The sequence below is a fragment of the Zalophus californianus genome, chromosome 10 (assembly GCF_009762305.2).
Source record: "Zalophus californianus isolate mZalCal1 chromosome 10, mZalCal1.pri.v2, whole genome shotgun sequence".
In the NCBI taxonomy this organism is placed as follows: domain Eukaryota; kingdom Metazoa; phylum Chordata; class Mammalia; order Carnivora; family Otariidae; genus Zalophus; species Zalophus californianus.
Window position 1 is genome coordinate 29059063 of NC_045604.1, and position 21187 is coordinate 29080249.

The 21187-nt window shown below is 54.4% G+C and overlaps 1 protein-coding gene across 1 annotated transcript in view; it reads right to left on the reverse strand.

The window, feature by feature from the left end:
• PKP1 (plakophilin 1) overlaps positions 1-11295 on the reverse strand; it is a 49970-nt gene extending 38675 nt beyond the window's left edge. Inside the window, exons 1-2 of the mRNA XM_027612229.2 lie at positions 10769-11295; positions 430-536 (exon numbers count right to left, since the gene is read on the reverse strand). Of these exons, the coding sequence (XP_027468030.1) occupies positions 430-536; positions 10769-10970 (309 nt within the window). The 5' untranslated portion in view covers positions 10971-11295. The remainder of the gene's footprint in view (positions 1-429; positions 537-10768) is intronic.
• Between the last annotated feature and the right edge of the window lie 9892 nt (positions 11296-21187).

The following is a 21187-nucleotide window of genomic DNA, read 5'->3' on the forward strand; positions in this document are numbered from 1 at the left end:
CTTGGTCATCGGCACATATGGAGCAGAGAGGTCTCTTTACAATTTTCCTCGAAATATCTAAGTTAATCAATCCACAAATGGAACTTAAGAATTCAAGCTCCTCTCAAATCCATGATCATATCAGACATTTTAGAACATGGACTTAAAACACATGCTCTTTTCTTTATGCTTTTTCTAAAACGTTCTCATTTGAGACATCCAGAAATATCCAATCAGCCTAAATAGGAGACTGCACTAACAGCCATCCATAAAGTAATGGCCAAGCAAATGGACCTGGTCAGGGCTGCTGGGCCTCACCTCAGGGACCAAAGCAGCCCCTTCCCACCCTGTATCACTCTTCTCAGCAACCTATGCAGGTTTGCTCTCCCACAAGCCCTAAACCATCCCCACCACTATTCCGGGTCTTTTTGAATGGGAGCAGCTCCTTACCGGATATCCCCACGAGCCATTCCCCGCCTGGAACTTGGAGTAGTAGCTGCTCCGGCTGGTGGTCCCATAGTTGTTGTAATTGTCGGCCAAGCCATCATACATGGAACCTTGAGGACAAAGGCAGGGGGTTAGGACAGGGATGGCCATGCTCTTCACTCACCTCTCCTCCCCACAGCATCCAGGTCCACCATGCCCCATGGAGGAGACCAGGGCTGAGCTCTTGAAGGGGGAGGATAGGAAATATGTGTCATCCACTTGCCATCTCTGTCTCTCTACTCTACCTCCTTCACAGTCAGGGCCAAGGAAGGGCCCAGGCCAACTGCTGCAGGGACAGCTCTGAAAATCTTGGTTGAGCCCTTCCTGGGCTGACTGAATGTCTCCCTGTTACTTGGGGTCAGTTGACACCTACAAGCCAGGAGTTGGCCTAGAGGGCCATGGAGCATCGCCATTCTGTTCCAGGGAATCATGACTCCACATTCCACAAGGATAAGCTCCCCACTGGGGGAGGACTGGCAGGATCTCAGCATTCCAGGTCCAGGGCCCCGAGGTCAGAGCCACAGAGCAGTGAGGGCTGATGAGAGGCCAATTCCGGGCAAAGACTCTGGTTTCAAACCTTAGTCCGGCCCCCGCTAGTGACGACGCGGTCTTTTGTCACTTCCTTCATCTCCTAGGTGCTCCAGATGGTGAAGGCGGGGTGGCCACCAACCTCAAAGGCCCCAGTGAGGATTAATTAATGTTTTCAGAGTGCTTGGAGACCCACAAATGACAGGCTCCACAAGAGGACAGAGTGTCATTAGGGTTATTAGCGGCAAAATGGCTTTGAATCACAGAAATCCGAACTGGTTTTGGGCTCCTGGTGGGGCTGCCTTCTCTTCTCCCCTTCACCAGTGGCAGGTGGGCCCTAAAGGACAGTCCCCCAACTCTGCCAAAGCTGGTCTGTTGGCTGCCTTACTGTCCTTGAAACACGGCTGACCGGGACGCGGCCGTGACTTTGCTCACACCATGCCCCTTGCCGAGTCTGCCTTCCCTTCTTGGCCACAACGTTCAGATCTCACCTATCTTTCACGGCCAAGCTCGGGATCTCATCCCTTTGGGGAAGCCTCTTCTGTCCAGCCCTGCCCAGGGCGACCTCTCCTACATCTAAACACATCCTTCCCTGCTGTCTGGACCCTGAGTCACATCCTGCCTGTGGTCCCATTCCCTACACCGGGATGTGCATGAGGGCGAAGCCAGGGCTCTATGGCCTGGACACCCAGAGCAAGGCTTGCCCCACACTCTTTTTATGTGATGAGCCCTCTGGGGAAAAAAAGAAAAGTGGGATCCAGCGAGAGCCTCCTAAGGGGGATGAGCACTTCTTTTCTCTGAAGTGATGGTCAGACTCCAGCATCAGAAACCCTATCTAGCGGGAAGGGTTTGACAGTGATCTTACCTGGCCAGATTAGCTCCTTCCCATCTGCCACATCACACCCACTCAGATTCCTAAGCCTTTTTAGGGCAGTGGGTGTGGGGGGGGGGGGTTAGCATTTGAGCTGAGAGAAGGAATAGCGCGGTGGGGCGGCAGCTTTGGAATGGGCCAGGTGTCTCTGCCCGGTGCCATTTCCTCTGTCTGAAGCCAGCCAGAGGGCCACCCCATTGCATATAGGAGGGGCCACTGCCCCGATTCCCATTCCCACCCCTCCCCTGCCATCATGGAGGAGCAACAGGCCATTAGGGTTATCGGCTATGGCAGAGATAACTTGCCCTGAAAGCCTAGAGGTGTTGACATTGGTCTTGGCTCTGACATTTGGGCAAGTCGCTTGCTCTCTCTGGGCCTCAGCTTCTTCTGTAAAAAGAAGGGGTTGGCCTCTATATACCCCAAAGGCCCCATACAGCTCCAGCGTCCCATGGCCATGTGATTATAGTAACCCATGCATGCCCCATGGCATTCAGAGAAGCTTGCAAGGAAGATGGGGAGACATCAAAGGTACACCACCACCTCCTTTGCTGCCTGCCTCGGGGTCCTCCCAGAGGTGTCCTGCGGGCCCAGGCCTGACTCCTGAGCGGACTCTCCTGAGCCTCTGACTTGATCCGAGCTCCCCTACCAAGTGCAGACAGCTGGTTCCTCTTCCTTTCTCAGGAAGCTGCCCCCCTGGAAAGGCTGCCTTTGTCAGGAGGAGGCTGGAAGCCATCTCATGGGCTCAGCCATCCCGACCCAGCTCACGCCGGGGAAGGGGCTATGGCCAGGACCCTAGGCACGCACGTCAGGCCCTGAGGCAGCTGACCGCCAGGTCTCGTCTGATTCCCCCCGGTCCAGCCTATTTCTCTCATCCCTTGCAGGGTTTGATGGGCCAGAGTTCACCTGGCTGTTGCCCCGTGAGCAGCGATGTCTCACCCAAGGGCAGCTGTGGATCAGCCAGCTGCTTTTAGATAGAAAATCTGGGATGGTGACAGACAAAGAGTTCTGTGGAGCCCCAGGGAGGCCTTCTGCTAGGGGAGACATCCCCGGGAGGCTCAGGAGAGGGCAGGCTCCCATGGGGCCTGCACTTCTTCTCAAAAGGGAATCTGTCAGCAGTGACATCACTCACCCTCTTGGTCATCAGATGAAGCATCTCCTCCCTCCATGCCCTGCACCTGCCTGCCTCTCTCTCACATTATCTCCTCCATGTGGGAGGTAGGGAGTTCTCTACCATGGAGGCAGGGGTGAATAAGACCTCTGGAATGCCCTATCCTTCCAAAAGCCAGTCCCTGTGTCCCAGTGGTGACTTTAGTGATGACAGGTGTGGGCTACAACACTCAACTTTTGGTGGGGCCAAGGCCTCCAGGCCCTTCCAGGTGGCTCCTAAAGGCACTCCCTAAGATCCATCTGCAATTGGGGGTCAGATCACCTGACTCCCACCTTAAGATGCTTTGCTTCGCTTCCTTGTGAGAATGAGGCTGCCATCACACCAGCCAGCACCGCTTCTCTGGCAGTAGGGTAGCTGCACTTGGGGCCAAGGTTCTGAGGTAGAGAAGGAGTCCAGAGAAGTTACCTACTTGAGGTCACACTTTGCATTGTGCCCGATGACCAAAGACATGCAGGTAGGAGGTGAGGTGAGTTCTATTAATAAGAGTGGGGCTCCCTTCTCCTGACCCTAGGGTGTCTGGCTGGTACACATGACCCTTGGAAAGTCAGGTTCAACAGCAAGAACATGGGGGTTCTCAGTGAGAGTGATGGTAATAGCTCTGACAGCTTTCCCTTCTCTATCGAGTCCCCCGACTTCTTCACAACTCATTTCTAGGGAGCCTTTCCTGATTAACTCCACCTGGTCCCATCACCCCTGGCTAACTGCCTCCTCAGAACAGGGGCACGGTCAGGTGCAGTCAGTTCTCCATCTCATGACTGTGCCAGTGTCCACCATCATGTACTTCGGGCACTCACTGAAGCAAGCATCATGTCTCTTCTTTCCCTGGGATTTTGGGCGCAGGGCGTGGCTCTGGCTGGGGTGGGCCAAACCTGGACTGAGCGGGCCTTTTTTGTCAAGCAGTTCACCCCTCATGGTGGAGGTGCTTAGGTGTCTGGAGGCTCCACATCCCCCAAACTGCAGCATGGGACCAGGGTCCTGGAAGGCTACTCAACCAGGCCCTCCTCCCATCCAAAGAGGTCCCTGATGGGTGGGGTAATCCAGGGAGACAGAGGATCTGAGAGCAGCTCGAGAGCAGGCACAGCCACCTCCCTGAGGAGGATCCTTGCTGTCGGGGGTGGTAAGGGGAGGTGATTCCAGCACCCAGCTCACCCCACAGAATCACCCCTACTTTCGTAGCTGAGCACCTGCATTCCCACTGTTTCCTCCAGAAGGGTGAGCATGCCAGAAGCAAAGCGTGGGCTTCTCAGTGGAGCTGGCTGCCAGCCCAACTTGGGCATTGTCCCCAGGAGGCACAAGCCCACCCACAGAACCCCGAGGTCAAAGAGCAAATGTCTCTGAGAACATATTGCTTCCTCCAGCGTACGATCAATTCCAGCAGCTCTGTCCGCACAGCTTGTCTCATCTGTGTCAGGGTTTCAGGGTGTAAACCCATCTCAAAAAATCCACCCCTCTGATCATCAGCATCCCTGGATGCTGCTTCCCTTTGCTGCCTGAGATGATTATCTGATTCTCTCTTGTGTCACAGGGGCAGCGAAGCTATCTCGCCCACCAAAGCTTTGAAAAGGGAGGCAGCTTCTTTGTTAGGATACATGGACTGCTCTCTCCAAGGGGGACGGGCAAACCTTGGCAGGGATGACTCATCCTGTTGCACCTTCCAAGCTTTCAAATCGGTCACACCCACCGCACCTGAAACATTCTTTCTCTTCTTCTCAGCCAAACCCTCTCCCGGCATTCAAAACCTTGCACAAAAATCAGCTTCTTCTAGAGGTGACCCCACCCAGCTCTGGGCACTCCAAGCCCTCTAGTGTAACCATGTCAGCTTTCTGGCCAGCTTCTCTATCCACTTCTTGCTGGCTTGTGTGTTCCATGGAGTGCGGCTTCTGTACACGGGTGTGTATGTGTGTGTGGGCACATGCACATGTACTTACGGGCCTCTCTCCCAGAAAGCAAGGGGGCTGGGAACTCCCTGAAGCAAGAGATCTTCTGTTTACACTAGATCCCCACCCCACTCCTGATCCCAGGACCAGGGTCTACCTGGACAACGCACTCATGACTTCCGCCTGCCTGATGAACAGGCTGCCCGCAGGGACAGAGGTCATCTGAAACCCCTCTCCTCCACTCCCTCCTTCCCCCAGATCCCTCTCCTTTGCTAGTCAGGAGGGCTGTCACAGGGCATGCTGCACTGGATGTGTGTCTATTGCTTGATCTGCGTCCCATAAGGCCCATGTCTCTTCTGGCTTCTACACTGAAGTAAAGCCCATCTGCTCCTCAGCAAAAAACATTTGGGAGAGGAAGCTCATTATCTTTCAGCCCTGACAATGCTTTTATTTCACCCCCTGAAATCTCTTCCACCCGTGGTGCTCAGTAAGGCTAGGCCCATAGCAAGAAGAATTTAAATGAGGTACTAGGAAGAACTGCCTGAAGATACTTCTGGGATGATGTCCCTCCGAGATGGTCAAGATTGGGCAGGAGCAGTGCCCGTGGGAACGTTCAGGTGCCCAAAGGAGGGGAATGGCCAGATGACCTCCCATTTCCTTCTGCCCAGGCCAGCTGGGAGCACTGTGGACATTCCTATCTGGAAGCTTCCATGCCTGAGGAGGGCAAGGAGTTCAGCACAACCTCACTAGGCACTTTGGTGTGGTTCTCACCCTTCTCCTGGGCATGTGTACAGAACAGAGATGCTGCTCCAGCCTGTGTTCGCTCCTTTCCCTCCCAGGTCTGCTGGGAGCCCCGCTTCTCTTCCTGATCGTCTGTTCCTAGCCACCACTAAACCCAAGGACTGGGTAGAGGGTGGGAACGTCTTGTGGGAACAGGGCCGGCATGGGGGCAGGGTGGTAGATTCGTGCGGACAAAGGTCAGAACAGGACACAGCCACCTGCCTGGGGATCCAGACTAAAATATTGTCATCAGCGATTACCACATTAGACGTCTATCGGTCTTCGTGCATGTGTGTGTATGTTTGTGTGTGTATGTACATGTGTGTGCATCTCATGAGGGCGATCCTCATGCCGGGTCTAAGTGTGAGTGAAAGATGGGGACCAGAACAATGATTCCTTAACTTAGTTGCACATCAGAACTGCCTAGGAGACTTTAAGTGTCCTAATGCCTGTACTGTCCCCCATAACTCACTAAATCAGAATCTCTGGGGGTAGGACGCAGGCATTTGCATTTTTTAAAATTCCCAGATGATTTCAACGTGCAGCCAGGCTTGAGAGCAGCAGAGTGGATGGCTTTTGGTATGTTAGGATGTTTACAAGAGGGAAACCTTGATGGACACTCATTGAGGGGAAGAGTCTTTTTGTAGGACAGCTACAGACAGTCTGGGGAGTGGTCTGCAGAGATAGGGCGTGATGTGATCTACTTCCAGAGATGGTTACCACCATAGCACACTTTGGAGATGATCTAATCTGATCTCGTACAGTTGCAGAGGCCCAGAGAGAGGCAGTGACTTACCCAAGATCACACACCAGCCAGCAATCAATCCAGGTAGAACACATACCTGACACCAGGCTGGACTCCTGCACTAGCGCAAACTGCAAGGTTGGGTGTGTGTGCGCAAGCATGCTACAGGTGTGTGTGTGCAGGGGTGCGGGTACACATGTGTACACGTGTGTGCGCATGTGTGCAGTGCGCGCCTGTAAAGAACCTCACATGAGGATATCTAACATTCTTCCATCTTATTTTGTCCAAATATCACATACCTTCTAGGGGTCATACCCCCTGGCAGAAGTAGTTTCCAGATTTTTAGACCGGGAACAAATAGCTTATTGATATTTATAATTTGGTGTGTGGGGAGAAAAATTTGTTTCTTTTTCCTTTTTCTTTTTTAAACCTGTGCCAATGAACTTAGCAAAGAAGCAGGGTCCGGGGAAACAGCATTTGCTGTGAAACATTCTGGAATACGTGGCATTTTTGTATGTGTTGTAACAGGCACACGGAAATTCTGGTAAAACCTCAGCTTCAAGCCAAGATACATCGTAAAGAAACAGGAATTGGTTCATTTGAAGTTTAATTAGGACGTTTGCTGCTGGAAAAAGTTAAAGCTCAGACACACTTTACCCTCTCCCATGCCAGCTTTGTTCCCGAGAAAACAATGCCAGGAGTGATGTCTGTTTGTGGACTGTGGTCAGGAAAGGACAACTTTCAAGAGACTAGAAAGAGCAGAACCTCACACGGGCCGAGGTTCATGCTGAGACACAGCCAAACGCAAATACAGAAATGCCAACGAAGGCGGGGTCCTGAGGCAGGGACCTTCACCTGTGCACGGCACGGGGGACCAAGGCAGTACAAGGCTGCCCCCTAGGACGGCCTCAAGTAGTAACTGCCCTGCGAGGGATAGATGCAGGATGACAAAGTGGGGAACAGGCACCTTCCCTAGCCCAGCATGGCCCCAAACCTATCTCCGACCAGGGAGAAATCCAGGTTTGGCCATGTTAGATAGGAAATGGTAGTTCTGAAAAGAAAGGAGAAGGTTGAAACTAAAAAATCACAGATGTCTAAGCAGGTAGTGAGACAAATAAGGACAATGACGCTGTTAGTGTTGGGATTTCTCTGGAACGAGAAGCGATACGAAAAAGAAAGTTGGTGTCATTAGACTGTGTGGGATGTATATTCATGGTGATGTTGAAGTGGGACCAAATAAGATTCGAGTTAAGCTTTAGGAAGAGGTTCCAAATGAAGTTCAAAAGAACCTGAATGTGGAAAAGCATTCCCTTTGGGCTTCCTAACTGATGCACTAGCCCTTGACCCCCCAACAGGGCAGCTCATGATGAGCACCTGCAGGGACTTTCCTGCCTCAGGCAGGTCAAGTCTCCCTAGCAAAGATCTTTGGCTGAGCAGCACCATCCTCTGGGTTTCCTCCTGCTACCCACACAGTCTGAGAAGACACCCTGCCACACACACACAAGGACACTCTGGAAGCACAGGAGAGCAATACTTAGCGGCCAGTTCAGAAAAAGACCCAGATGGGGAGGCAGGTTCAGAGCAGCCTCCTCCTGCAGGGTCTGCAGACCCCAGAGCCCCCTCCTCCCTCCCTGAGGACATCCTGACCAGGGCGAGGCATCTATCTCATCTGCTGTGTTTGGGGGAAGGCATGGGTGGAAATAGGTATGGAGCGTCAGGCTCCTTCCACGGGGCTCCTCTCTGAACCCTTGGTGGCTCAATGCCCCCTCACCGACAAGACAGAGGAGAACCTTCTTGGGGGCAGACTCTGGAGAAAAGCCAATTCTATTGCTGGAATCACCTGTGGCCGATTCCTGGCTGTCCTTCACGGGGTACAAGGAGTGGTGGCTGCCTGCCAGGCAACCTGTGAGGTGTGGCTGGCCTTCTCTGGGGCGGGCGTTCTTAACCCGGGGAGCCCTGGTGGGATTTAGGGGCCCCAAGGGAACCAAACACCCTAGAGAATTTGACTCTTCCCTCTTGAAGGAGGATTCCAGTGTGTCTGGGGCGGGGGGCGGGTTAAGGCAATGACCCAGGGTATGGTCCTTCCACAACTGCCAGCTCGCTCCTCCCAGCAACCAGAGCAGGTGCATGGGGTATAAACCAACACAAAAAGAGAGAGCAAATGTAGTAGGAATGGCCACTGAGCAAATAGGGAATGCTTGGGCGGTTCTGATGAAGAGAAGGGGGAAATCTGATGAAAACAAAGCCAGATAAACCAGAAACACCAGCTCCAAGTGACCCAACCGCCTCTTCCACCTAGGATGCCTCTGGGGAAACTGCCCCTGTGGGAACCTCACCAGAGCTGAGGGCAGAGGGGACACACCTACAGGGTCAGTCCTTGGAGAAGCCTGTTTCTGGAGAGGTGTGCATCAGCCAAGGAAGTCAACCCTCACCTGGCTGAAGTCCCCTGGAGGATCTTGGGATGGAGAGAAGGAGATCCCACTGAGCAGATGTTACCCACAAGGGGCAAGGTCAGAAACAGAGCACTGCCTGATGACAGACACTCGCCCGCATCCCCATAGCTAGGAAGGAGAAGGGGTATTTGGGGCACCGGGGATTTTTGAGACTTTTCTGGAGCTGTGAGCCTGGAGCTCAGGCCAGGGATGGCATGGGAGTGGGAGAGGGACAGCTAAGTCTTGTGCCGGGAGTAGGTTGCCTTGAGCTGTGACTGGGCTGTGCCCAGAAATGGGGACTTTTTTTTTTTTTAATCATCCCAAATCTACTTCCAAAAAAGGCTAGTAAGCAGCTACCAAAGCACCAAATAAAAGAGGAAGCAAATGCTCTGGAGTCGGTACAACCTTGAGTGGAAGTCAGGCAGGAGAGGAACCAGGAGTCCAGGCCAGGGCAAAGGGCACGCACAGCAGCAAAGACCTTTAGGTTTGGGGTGCAGGGAAGTCCTCAGCCAGCCATTTTCCCTCCCTCAGCTCTACACAGGGGCCGCTCAGGAATGAGAGAGAGAGGGAAAGAGACCAAGCTGGAGTAGGAAATGTGAGCCAGCACGCGCGCGCACGTGTGCGTGTGTGTGTGTGTGCGCGCCCGCGCGCGCGTGTGTGTGTGTGTGTGTGTGTGTGGCGGGAGATGGGCAGGGGTCTATCTGTCTCCTTTGCCTCCTTCCTCTTTACTATCCCCCGCTCCCCTTACTCTCTCTTAGAGGCCTGACTCCATAAATCAGTCTTGGTTGACCAGTACTGGTTTGCAGTCTGAAGAATCTTTATTAGCATTTACTAAGTTTAACTAAACCAGTAAACAGAGAGTTTGCTGGTTTGTGTGTAATTCTTACTAGGAATCTTTTGTATTAAAGTATGTGGTCTAAAAATTCTCCACAAATGCCCCCGTCAGATATTGTACCTTCCTCCTTGAGTTTCAGGGGTCCTAGGACACACACACACATGCTCCCTGCTTGGGGGACCTCAGCACCGCTAGTGGGGACAGCCCGCTGATGGCCGGTCAGGCTGAACACCTGAACTGGACAAGTGCTCACCATGAGGGCTCAGCCCTGGGCGCCTTCTGGGATGTCCAGCCTTGACAACCTCATTTACTACCCTCCTCCTGACACATGTAAAGTAAAGCCAAGTGAAGTAGGGAGAATCCGGTGGGAAAGAAAGCTTCTGCAGTAGCTACTGAGCAAAGAGGGCATCCGCAGCCGCCCTTCCCGGGCCTCGGGGAGCCTCAGGGCGCGCACTGGTCCTGGGGTGACCTTCCAACCAGACTTGCCTCTTCCGGGTGTGAGGCTCCTGCTAACGCGCTGCGGCGTTCCAAGGACTGGTCCCCCGTCCCGCAGCGCCTCTCCTGAGCCCCAACTCCCGTCACCGTGACTCCCTCGCCCGGCACGGCGGCCACGCACTGGTCCCACCTGGACAGGGAATCTGCCGGCCTGGGCGCCGGCTACCTGGCTTCCTGCCGTTGGCGCCACCGCGGGGAGTGAGGGGGACCCACAGCCTTGGGGAGACCGAGAGGCGGGGGCTGTTCCGGGAGCAGTTTGGGGAAGAAAGCCTCCCGGGCTCTGGGTGCCGGGTCCACGGGCCCGCGGGCGATGCTCAACCTCGGCGCGCCGGAGAGACGCCCCTGGCCGTGGCCCCCTCGCCCCGCCGCGCGAGCCCGCCTTCGCGTCCCCAGCCTGGGGCTCGCGCCAGCCGCTCGCCCGCCGCCGCCGCACCCCGTCGGACCGGCGGCGCAGACGCCGCGCTCGCTCGCCTCCCCGCAGCTCCGGGAGGCGCGCCACCTTCGGTCCCCGCCGCGTGGCCGAGAGGCGCGGGGCCGGAGCTCATGGGTCGCGCGGGGCGCCGAAACTTTACCTCGGTTGGAGTGGCTCAGGGTGGACGACTGGGAAGACTTGGACTTCTGCCGCTTGACGGTCATCATCACCTGCTCCTGCACGCGCTGCCTGCCCGACGTGCCCGTCTTCATCTTTTGGTCCGAAGGCAAAGCCAGCGTCGAGTTGTCCTGGTCCGGGAAGCATTCGTACGCCAAGGCGGTCTTGAGCGGCGAGTGGTTCATGGCGGCGGGAGGCGCGGGCCGGGCCTGCGAGAGCCGAGAGGGGCGGCGAGGGGCGGCGAGGGGCGGCGGGCGGGCGGCTGAGGCTCTGCTGGCTCTGCTGTGCTCAGCGGCTCCCGAGGGCCATAGAGTGAGTGGTCCTGGTGAGGCTCCCGGCGGCGGCTCCTGGCGCCTCCGCCCCGGCTCGTCCCCGTGCTGGCACTGGCGAGGCCCGCCCTCGGTCAGACTGGATATACCACCCCTGCCCTGCACCACCCACTGCACTGGCCGCGCGCCGCCGCCGCCGCCGCCGCGGGTGCAGAGCTGCAGGGCGCTGCCGCTGCGCGAGCGAGCGCTCCTGGGGGGCAGGGCTGCGAGGCCCGAGTGTGGGACCTCGGCGTCTCCCGGCCCTCCGCTCCTTTCTCTCGCTTCCCTCCCCCCGTGACGTGCAGGAGGTGAGGCCCCAGGGAGACGCCCCTCTGTCCTGGCCCTGCTCGCTCATGGAGAAAGTATGTGCTCAGCTCAGGAACCCAGGGAGACTTCTCTCGAGGAAAAAGGAGCCTTTCTTGACCAGGCCCCCCCGGGAGAGCCAGAAATCTACCTTCTTCTGTCCTGAGGTCATGGCAGAGACCAGCCCCGTGGGGGAGGGCTCCCAGGCTTTGCGCTGAAGCACAGCCCCTGTCCAAAGGGAGTACTCAATCCTATGGGGACAACCATTCTACTCGAAGGCAGCTTCCCCCTCAGAGGACGGGGGAGGGGGGGGCATGAAGTCCCAAGGACCAGACTGGAGATACAAGACCGCACACTAGTACACCTGTCATGTGTGGGCATGCCAGAGGAAAACGCCATGTGAACAGGGGATTCTCTCTGAAACTGCAGACTTAGCCTGTAAAATGGTACTGGCACATATTAGGGGCTCAATAAAAAACCATTTTTGAATGGACGAATGAATGAAAGCTAGCCAACTTAAGGTAAATTAAGTCTACTTTGTATCCTACTCAGATCCTTCCTGGAAACCTGAAAGGCTGCCTGCCCCATAAAACTACCCCACTAGGGACTTACTATTCTGGGACTTCTGCGTGCATTCTCCTAGACACACAAACCCCTGGGGACACATGTATAGTGATGTCCATGGAGCGTGGTCCCAGGCACGAAGGTAGCTCACACCAGGAGCTGATAATTTTCAAAACCATGTTGATGGAACTCTTTCTAAAAGACATCACACCCTGCCTTTCCTCCTCAAGCAAAAGATGGTCACAGAATTCACGCATTTCTTGATGACTCAGGATTCTCCTTCTGGACACCATTTCTGAACTGTGTAGCGGCGCAGTCCATCAGCTCCTTAGTTTTGGGGAGTCCTCCAGCAGTGTTATACTCTCACAGCTGTCCCTTTAGCTGTCCTTTGTATTTGACGCTCACAGCTCACATACTTCATTTTTAGTTTGCCCTTCTGATCTGCAGAGGAAGGGACCATCAGAGTCTATGCTTGTTAGGAATTATAGGATGAAGGATTGCAAAATTGAGTGACAGTCTCAGCGACCTCATGAAGGTCACTTGCTCATTTCCTGAGAAGTGGGTGTTATAAGGAGGGAGCCCCTCCTTCTCCCCATAATGCATGGGGTAGTCAGGTGCAGGGCAGAATATTGTAAAGCAGGTCATAGTTTCCAATAGAAATAGTTTTATAATTGAGCGTTGTGTTCCTAAGAACTTAGCATCAAATAAATCAGAGATGTGACCAACAATATGTCATAGATACAGAGGTTCAACACCCATACACCTTTATCATCACTTACAATTTTAAGATTCTGCTTCCAGCCATAGACTGTCAGGGCTGGATGGATTCTTAGACATCATCCAGCCCAGTGTCTGAATTTTTCTGATGAGAGGGGGTAGCTTGCCCACGGTCACCCAGTTACTATGTGGCAAAGCCTTCATTCTAATCAGGCCTGGTAACTCCTGGGTCACTGCTCTTCCCTCCACACTATCTGACCTCCCTTATAAAAGTCCTATAAAACGGGCATTAAAGTGCAGTGCTCATGGATTATATAAGGGCCCCAATGTACTATAAAGTATACATGACAGCACATAAAAATACAACTCCATTGTATCACGCATTTGGCCTATCTAAAACCTAATATGCTAGCTATAATAAATGTTAATTATGTCTTTAAATAATGATAAGTTTGCTACCTCTAGCATGTGGAAGGGCCCTGCAGCAGGTGATTGGCACAGCCTATGTTGTTATGAAAGGCCATACTTATCCCCTGGAAGTCGAAACTGATCATCTTTAAAATTGTTTCCAGATATGAAGTTCAGTTTTTTCTCTATACTTCTCTATTATTTTGATATTGACATTATTTTGATATACTGATAGCAATATCTGACATTTGCTGTGCTCCTACAAGCAGCAAGCCTATAAGCCAGGCACGGTTCTGGGCCCTTTGCATGACCATCTCATCTGAATCCTTACAGTGAGCCTACACAGTGGGTATCAGTATCAGGGCCATCATCGGTCTTTTTCAAGTGAGGAAACTGAGGCTCGGTGGGACCCCCTAGCTGGTAATAGGCAGAGACAGGGCCAAACACAGGCACCCAGGGTCCAGAGTCTGGGCACCCCATGGCAGTGCCGGGCTGCCTCCTCATGATTTCCCTGTGACAGGGAAGAGGACTCAAAAGCCTTCCATGGATCAATCTTTTAACAGGATCTATTTCCATCATCTGGCATGGAAGTCAGGCCTCCTGGCTACTGGTTCCAGCTGGGTCACTAACTAGCTTCATGATGCCAGACAAGTCCCTGCCTCTGGCCTGGCACCAAATCTGTAAAGAGTGCAGGTAGATTGATAGCTCACCCAATCCGCCCTTGCCCTAACACTCTGGGTTTCTGATGTCAATCATGGGGCTATGTAAGGCAGGAGAATCTTGAACCAGCTCCTCTGGACATTTTCTTTGTCTCCCCTACCCCACGTCAGAGTGAAGGGAAGCCTGGCAGTGGACAGAGAGACTGCGAAAATCTGCAGAGCCGAGAGCAGGTCCACTTGGCATATATTTTCTGATGTAATCCTCCCCGTAACCCCCGAGGAGGTATTATTTTGCAGAAGTGGAAACACACTCAGAAAGGTTAAGTCAGTGGTGAAGCCTTGCTTTGGACCCAGGTCTGACTTCCCACTGGGGAGAAGGAAAGGAAGAGCGTCAGTCACACATTGTGGCCCAAGATGCGCGAGGTATATTCAGGCTGGAAAGATTGGTTTGGGGCTCAAGTGCATGGTTTTGCGTCAGCAGGACAGAGCTTTTTCCATCACCTCTCTCTTCTGCCTGCCTGAACCCCACCCCATGTGGGGTCCTGCCTCAGAACCAGGCCAGAGACGAAGGCGAAGGACAGATGTCAGTGAGACTCTGTCATGTGAGCTGAGCTCTGAAATGCTTGCAGGTGACATTTTTAGATGATGAAAAAATTCTAAGGGGTAGGGGTTAATTTGAGTTTAGAGGGTATGGGGTGGTTTGGGAAAAGCATCTTGAAGGAAGATAATTTTGATTTGATTCTGAAACAAGATGAGGAAATTTCCATCCTCAAAGGTGTTAGAATGAATGAGCACGAATGGGGTTCTAACTCTCTTTGCTGCCTTCCCTCCAGCACTACCCGTGACCCAGATTTCACTTCCGACATTCAGGGCTTCCAATGCCCTTGGAGGTAAAACATCCTGTGACCTCAAGTTTCATTCATTTAAAAAATAGAATACGGATTTATTTATTCAACAAGTATATGTGTATGTATGTATGTATGTATTTTTAAGTAGGCTCCAGGCCCAGCCTGGCTTGAACTCATAACTCTGAGATCTAGACCTGAGCTGATATCAAGGGTCAGACACTTAACCGCTTGAGCCACCCAGGCGCCCCTCTACAAGTCTTTATTGAACATCTACTATGTGACAGGCCTTGTCCCAGGCATGGAGGCTCCCGTGGTGAAGAAGACAAAGCCCTGCCTTTGTAGAACTTACAATCTAGAGATGGGAGGAGGAGGGGTTGGCTGGGCCAGCTGAAGCCTAAGAGGAGGCCTCTGAGGCTCCTACTGCTTCTGGCCCACCCCGCCGCCCAGGTGACTGGACCGCTTCCCCCTCTATCCCAAACTGATGCAGATACCCCTAGGGAGTTGGAAGAGTTAACCTTCCTTTATGGGCCCGTAAGCTTGCCATCATGGTGTCACCTTATCTAGCCCCGTTCTTCTGTAACGGGCCCCTGTTCCAGGCACCTTCGGACTTCATGGACAGCGACGGTGCCCAAGGGGCCAGTTCCCTGCTGTCTAGCCTTTCCGAGCTGAGTTCCTTTGGCCAGCTAGCAGGCTCCTCAGTGGTTACCTAACTCAGGCACCTTATAACCTCCCCTGATGAACCACGCTGCCACCTCCCCAATCTTTAAATAGTCTCCCTTATTTTGTTTCCCTACCAGCCCTCCACCGACTTGCCCCGCGCAGAAACCTGCCTCTGCCTTTGCACACATGCTACTTTCTCTGCGTGGGGCCCTCTCAGCCAGTCACTCACGTAGGTGCTGAGTGGCCAAATGGGCTATACGCCATGCCCGTCCCTGGGAACACAACGAGGAAAAAATTCTGGGTCCTGCTCCCTCTGGGCTTCCGTTCTAAGGGAGTAGACAAAGAGTAAACTCGTGAATGAGCTGGCAAAATGATGACAAATGATACTAAGTGTTGTGAGGGACATGAATGACAGGCTGGCGCAGAATAGAGAGGGGTGCTTGGGTTGAGCCCTGAAGCATGAGAGAAGCTGCCCATATCAGGAGTGGGGGGATGGCGCTCCAGGCAGAGGGGACCTTGGGTGTAAAGGCTGTAAGCCTGGCATGTTCTCGGATCCGACAGACCAGTGTGGCCCAGTATGGGGAGGGAGAGGAGGTGCTCACAAGAGGGACGCGGAGGCAGGTGGGCTGTGCTGTCCCTTACAACTTGCTGGGATGAGGGAAACGTTCTCTATCTGTGCAGGCTATTTAAATCCGTTAAAATGAAATGAAATGAGAAATTCAGTTCTTCAGACACACCAGCCGTGTTTCAAATGCCTGATAGCCACGTGTCACTAGCGGCCCCTGTGTGGGACAGCACAGGATCATGCTGGAGCTTCCAGACCTCTGTCTGGGTTTGAATTTTATTCTGAGAGGGATAAGAGGCCATTGAGAGACTTCAACCAAGGAGGTGACAAGACACTCCCACTTCCTGCCTTCCTGCCACTTGTCAACATGTCCGTCTATTGCTCCCTACTGAGGACTTCCCAAATTAAATTCAATACCCTCCCCTGGGACCCTTTGTACCTGGTGCCTACCTGTGCTAAAACTCCTGTCCCTCGTCACCGTTTTCACCTGCCTGCGTGACTCTGGGCAGCCTGAGGGAAGGGCTGTGTGTGCTATTTGTCTCTCTCTCCCCACTGTCCACATTGCTGGTACACGTGGGTACTCAGTGGATGTTTGTCTCGTTGAACTGAATTTCCCTTCTTGCTCCAGAGCAAGTTCTTCACTGGGTCTCTTGGATAACTTAGACTCAGTGCACCCAGGTCAAGCCTTTGCTTTTTTCTAAAGGCCAGTTTCTCTTAGGACCTTTTGTCCTCATCTTGCGCGGGTAGGGATACTCTGGGGAATGCATGCGCAGCCCCTGAGCCACGGCGCTGAGCTCTGAGAGACCACAGGGAAACTGCCTTTCTCACCACCTAAGGGAAGTTTACTTCAGGAAGTCAGAATGTGTTCACCCCTTTGCCCCGTCCTGGCCATCTCGGGAGAACCCCATCCAGGAAGCCATCTTCCCAAGCATCTGAATGGGTGAAACTCTGTAGTGAACTCATCAGGAATGCGCCAGACTCTCCGCCTGCCTCCTGGTGTGACCTTAGGACACCCTAGCCGGGGGTGCCTGCAGCAGGTCCGTTGCACAGGACCATTGTGCCTGGAAGGTACAGAGGGTGCACAGAGAGCCTCCCAGCCCTGGACAGGGATACAGGGAAAATGGAAGGATGGGAACAGCAGAGGCCACTCCCCAAGCCCTTTGGCAAGCACCCTGATTGGAAGAGCAGAGCACATGACTCTGGATCTTCCCACCCATGAAGGCCTGGACCGGAGGGGTGGCCTGTGCCCATTCATAGCAATGCCGCTCTGCTCTGGAGGAAGATGAGCAGGAAGGGCTTGGCAACAGCAGATGAGAGAGCGGGGGGGGGGGTCTGGTGCAGAGGCTGGCAGAGCTGGGCCTGGATGAGTCCAAGGCCGGCGGGGCTGGCCAGCTACGGGGCGAGGCCGGGGTGTGCACCCAGGGCTCCCCGACAGGCCAGACCCACTGTCTCAGAGCTGCCCTTCTAGTCTCTCTGGGCGGGGTGGGTGGAGCCGCGGCGAGAGCGGGAGGGAAGGTGATGAATAACACGGCAGTGTCCCAACTGTCTGCTGTCAGCACTAGATTGCCTCTGCATCCCCCCCACCCGCCCCCTGCCAACCCAAAATTCTAGTTGTGCGCTCTCGATACCAGCATCCGCGGGACCTGCCTTTCCATCTGTCCCCTCCCCCCAGGTCAGCAGTGCTGTTGTGCAAACCCTCGGCAGGACTCCGGCTCTGGGCTTGAGCCCCAGCCTCAGGATCCCGGGAAACCCTTGGCTCTCTGCCTGAGCAGAAGCCACTTGAGCGCAGACCCCAGGGCCTTCCCGGGGAGGCACCCGGGGGCAACAAGAAAGGGGCTGTGGAGTGAGCAGAACAAGTTTTGCACCCCAGCATTGCTACCGCTCCTGTGTGACCTTAAACAAGCTACTTCGCCTCTCTCAGTACCTCAGTTTCTTCATTTGTAACATTAGGTTAGTCACACCGACCCCCCAGAGTTCCGGGGACCATAAACCTATATAAGCTATCTAACACAGCCTTCCTTCCTGCCGTAGTGCCTCTGGCCTTTCATCTGACTGCCCTCCTTCTGCTCTCCACTTGACACTGTTACCCACTTCCCAGCATGGGCCTCTCCTCCTCAACCTCAGAGCCTCACACATTCCTCCCTCTTCTGGGAGCTGGGCCATGCCCCCTGCCAGGTGCTGTTTGACCTCTCTCGCATCATCCCTGTCTCTCCTCCCCTTCCGGCCCAGTACTGCTGTCTACATACAACGGGGCTCTGTCATGATTGCCCCTGGAAACATCAGAACCTCAGAGGTGGAGGGGACCGCGGAGACCATCTGGTTTAGCTCCTTGATTTGTCAGAAGAGGCAGCCGAGTGCAGAGAGGCACGGCGACATGGCCCTGTGAAGCCCTGGGTGTCTGGGTCGGGGACACGGTGCCCTCCTCCCTTTGGGGGAGGATGGCGGTAGGGGGTTGGGAGATAGGTCTGGGGTTTGAAGGGAAGCCAAGGCAGGAGAGGAGCCCAGGAGGCGGCAGTTCCTGGAGGTGCCACACCTGCAGCTCAGCTGGAAGAAGCACTAGCGTTTGGGGGGCGGGCCAGCAGCCCAGGGAAAGGCTGTGGGAGCCACGAAGCAGGCAGCCGCGTGGGGTGTGTGCCCAAAGAGCTGGGCAGCTGTGCTCTCCCCGTCTCTGCCTCACAGGCACGGGCCCAGCCCCAACCCCAGCTCTGCACAGCCTCGATGGTAATTTAATGAGTCACCCGCCCGCGCCTGCAGACAGGGCAGCCACACCCAGGGCAGGTGGCACCCCGACAGTGTTTCTGCTCCGAGCTGCTGGGCCAGCAGCCTGCCAGGCCGTGGTTGGGCACTGAGGGGAGCCATGATGCTCCGGGGCCCTGGGCCAGGCTAAGGACCTGTTGAGTGGCAGAGCCTCCTGTCTGCATTGCCCCATTGCCATGGCCAAGGCCTCCTGAGAACACCCCAGCCCAGCTTTCTTCTTATTAGGAGCACCAATCACAAACAGTGGGCCAGGTGCCTCCCAGATCTGTGCACAGTAGGGCCCTGGGCTTCAGGCGCCTCCCAGATCTGTAGGCTGCCACCAACTAGATCTGAGTTTGGAGCCACGATGGGTCACTTTATGCTAGCTCCCTCTGCCTGGCAGGCTGTTCTTTCATCTCTGCCCATTCAGTCCCCTTGTCATCCTGCCCACCTAGCCCATCTCAGATGTTCCCACCTTCCCCCCACTGACTCCCCAGATGTTCTGAGCTGAAAGTCCTCCTGTCCCTCCCCCAACTTTTGGTATAATTTGTACCTCTCTTGTGCCACTTAGCGCAGCATGCTTTCCCCCAGGGGAACACTGTAAGCTCTTTGCATCACCAGCAAGCCTCCTGCAGGGCCCTGAATATTGCAATGGCTCAGCAAACATTTGTCCTGTTGATCTACATTCCATCTGTGTGCTCTGTTTCCACATCCCTGTGACCAGACACCCCTTTCGTCACTTTTCTGCTCCCATCTACCCCTGCCCTCTTTCCAGGTCCTATCATTCCAGAGGCCTTTACTTTGGGCCCTGCTGGAGTTGGGGCTGGGCCTGGGCCCATTTTGGCAAAGCGCTCTTGAGGAATTGTGGGGTTGGTCACATGGCACCTGGACCCTCCAGCTGTCTCTGGTCTTAGCTCTCCACTGGCTGCCACAGTTGCCAAAGGTGATGGGGCAGGGTGGCCAGGCTGGGGGAATCTGTACCCCTCACTCCTTTCCAAGGGGCCTGTAGACATGCTTTGCACCTGCCAGTCTTGGGCCTTGACGGGCTGCCCTGCGAGCCCCTCTTGCCCCAAGAAAGACCCCGAGGGGCCTCTATGACAGAGGACTCTTTCTTCCACACCCTGCCCCTTCCTGGTCTTGGAAATTGGTCAGCCAAGCAGGAATCACTGGGCTTGGGTTGGCATGAGGGGTCAGTGCAGGACTCCCCCGGTGGCTTCCGAGCCCCTGTTTACACTCCAGCCCTGGGGCTAGGGATGAAGATGGGCCTGGGGAGGGTGGGCAATGTGAGAGCAGAGACAGAACTTGGAGACCTTCTGGAAAACAGGCAATAATGGACAGCACAGAACTGTGGAAGCCAACTTTGTAGTCCAGGACAAAGAGTTTTTGCTCTTAGTGTGGCAAAGGGAAATCATGCGATGACTCAAAAAGAGTGAATACTTCTGATTACTTGCTGGCGTGGCTGGGTTTTGCATCTGCTCTCATCTGTTTGCAAGTGGGATTATGATAATGCTTCACATCTAACTAGTTCTCTACAAAGTGGTTTTCTGTCTTTTGCCTCTTGGGATCTGCCTGTCCATTCGTTGAGAGGAATATTCAGCCCTGTTGTCATCCCATTGTAAAGATGACAAGACTGAGGCTCATAGAGGACTTTCCCAGAGTTGCTGCTGGTGAGTGGCAGAGCTGAGTCTCAGAGGTCCTTCCTACGAGCCCAAACCAGTGCTTTTCCTCCATACCACACCACACATACCACAAGACCATTCTGGGGTGGAGAAAAGCTGCTGAAGTATAGTCTTTGGGGGACACTGTGGTAGGTTGAATGGTAGCCTCCCCACAAGAAGCTATGTCCATGTTCTAAATTCTAGGACCCGTGAATGTGACCTGACTTGGAAAAAGGGTCCCTGCAGATGTCATTAGGTAAAGAATCTTGAGATGAGATCATCCTAGATGTAGGTGAAGCCCTAAATCCAATGACAAGTGTCCTTCCAAGAGAAAGGCAGGGGAGCTTTGGGACACAAGAGGACAAGGCCACGTGAAGACAGAGGCAGAGCCTGGAGTGACGTTGCCACAGCCAAGGAACGCCAGAGGCTAGAGTAGGTGTGGAATGGATTCTCTCTCAGAGCCTCCGGAAGGAACCACCTTGATTCTGGATTTCTGGCTTCCAGAACTGTGGGGAATACATTTCTGTTGTTTGCGGTGATTCGCGTGGCTGCCCTAGGAAACAGACACTAACTCGAAACTCTGTCAGTCACCTGACATGAGCTGTCAGCCCCTCTCAGCAAGCCCACTCAGCACGTGGCTCGGTGGGTATGTGAGACCCAGGACCAGCCCTGGGCCACGCAGTGGGGCGGGGAACACACTGGAATGACACAGTCCCTCAGCAATGGTACCAGGCAAGGACCGGCTGTCTCCCAGTCAGCACCGGACAGCCGGCCTCTCATCCCTCGGCTCTGCCCCCCGTGCCGCCGACTTTGGGTTTGGTTTCACTCCATGCCCAGGACAGACTGATGCACCAGCGGCTCTGGGAAAAGAGAAGCGGCCTCGGACGACGTCACCTCTCCCCCAGGAGGAATTCATGAAACCAGTTACACCTCTGCCAGGAAGTCAGAAGGGCCCAGCCTCTAATAACTGCCAACC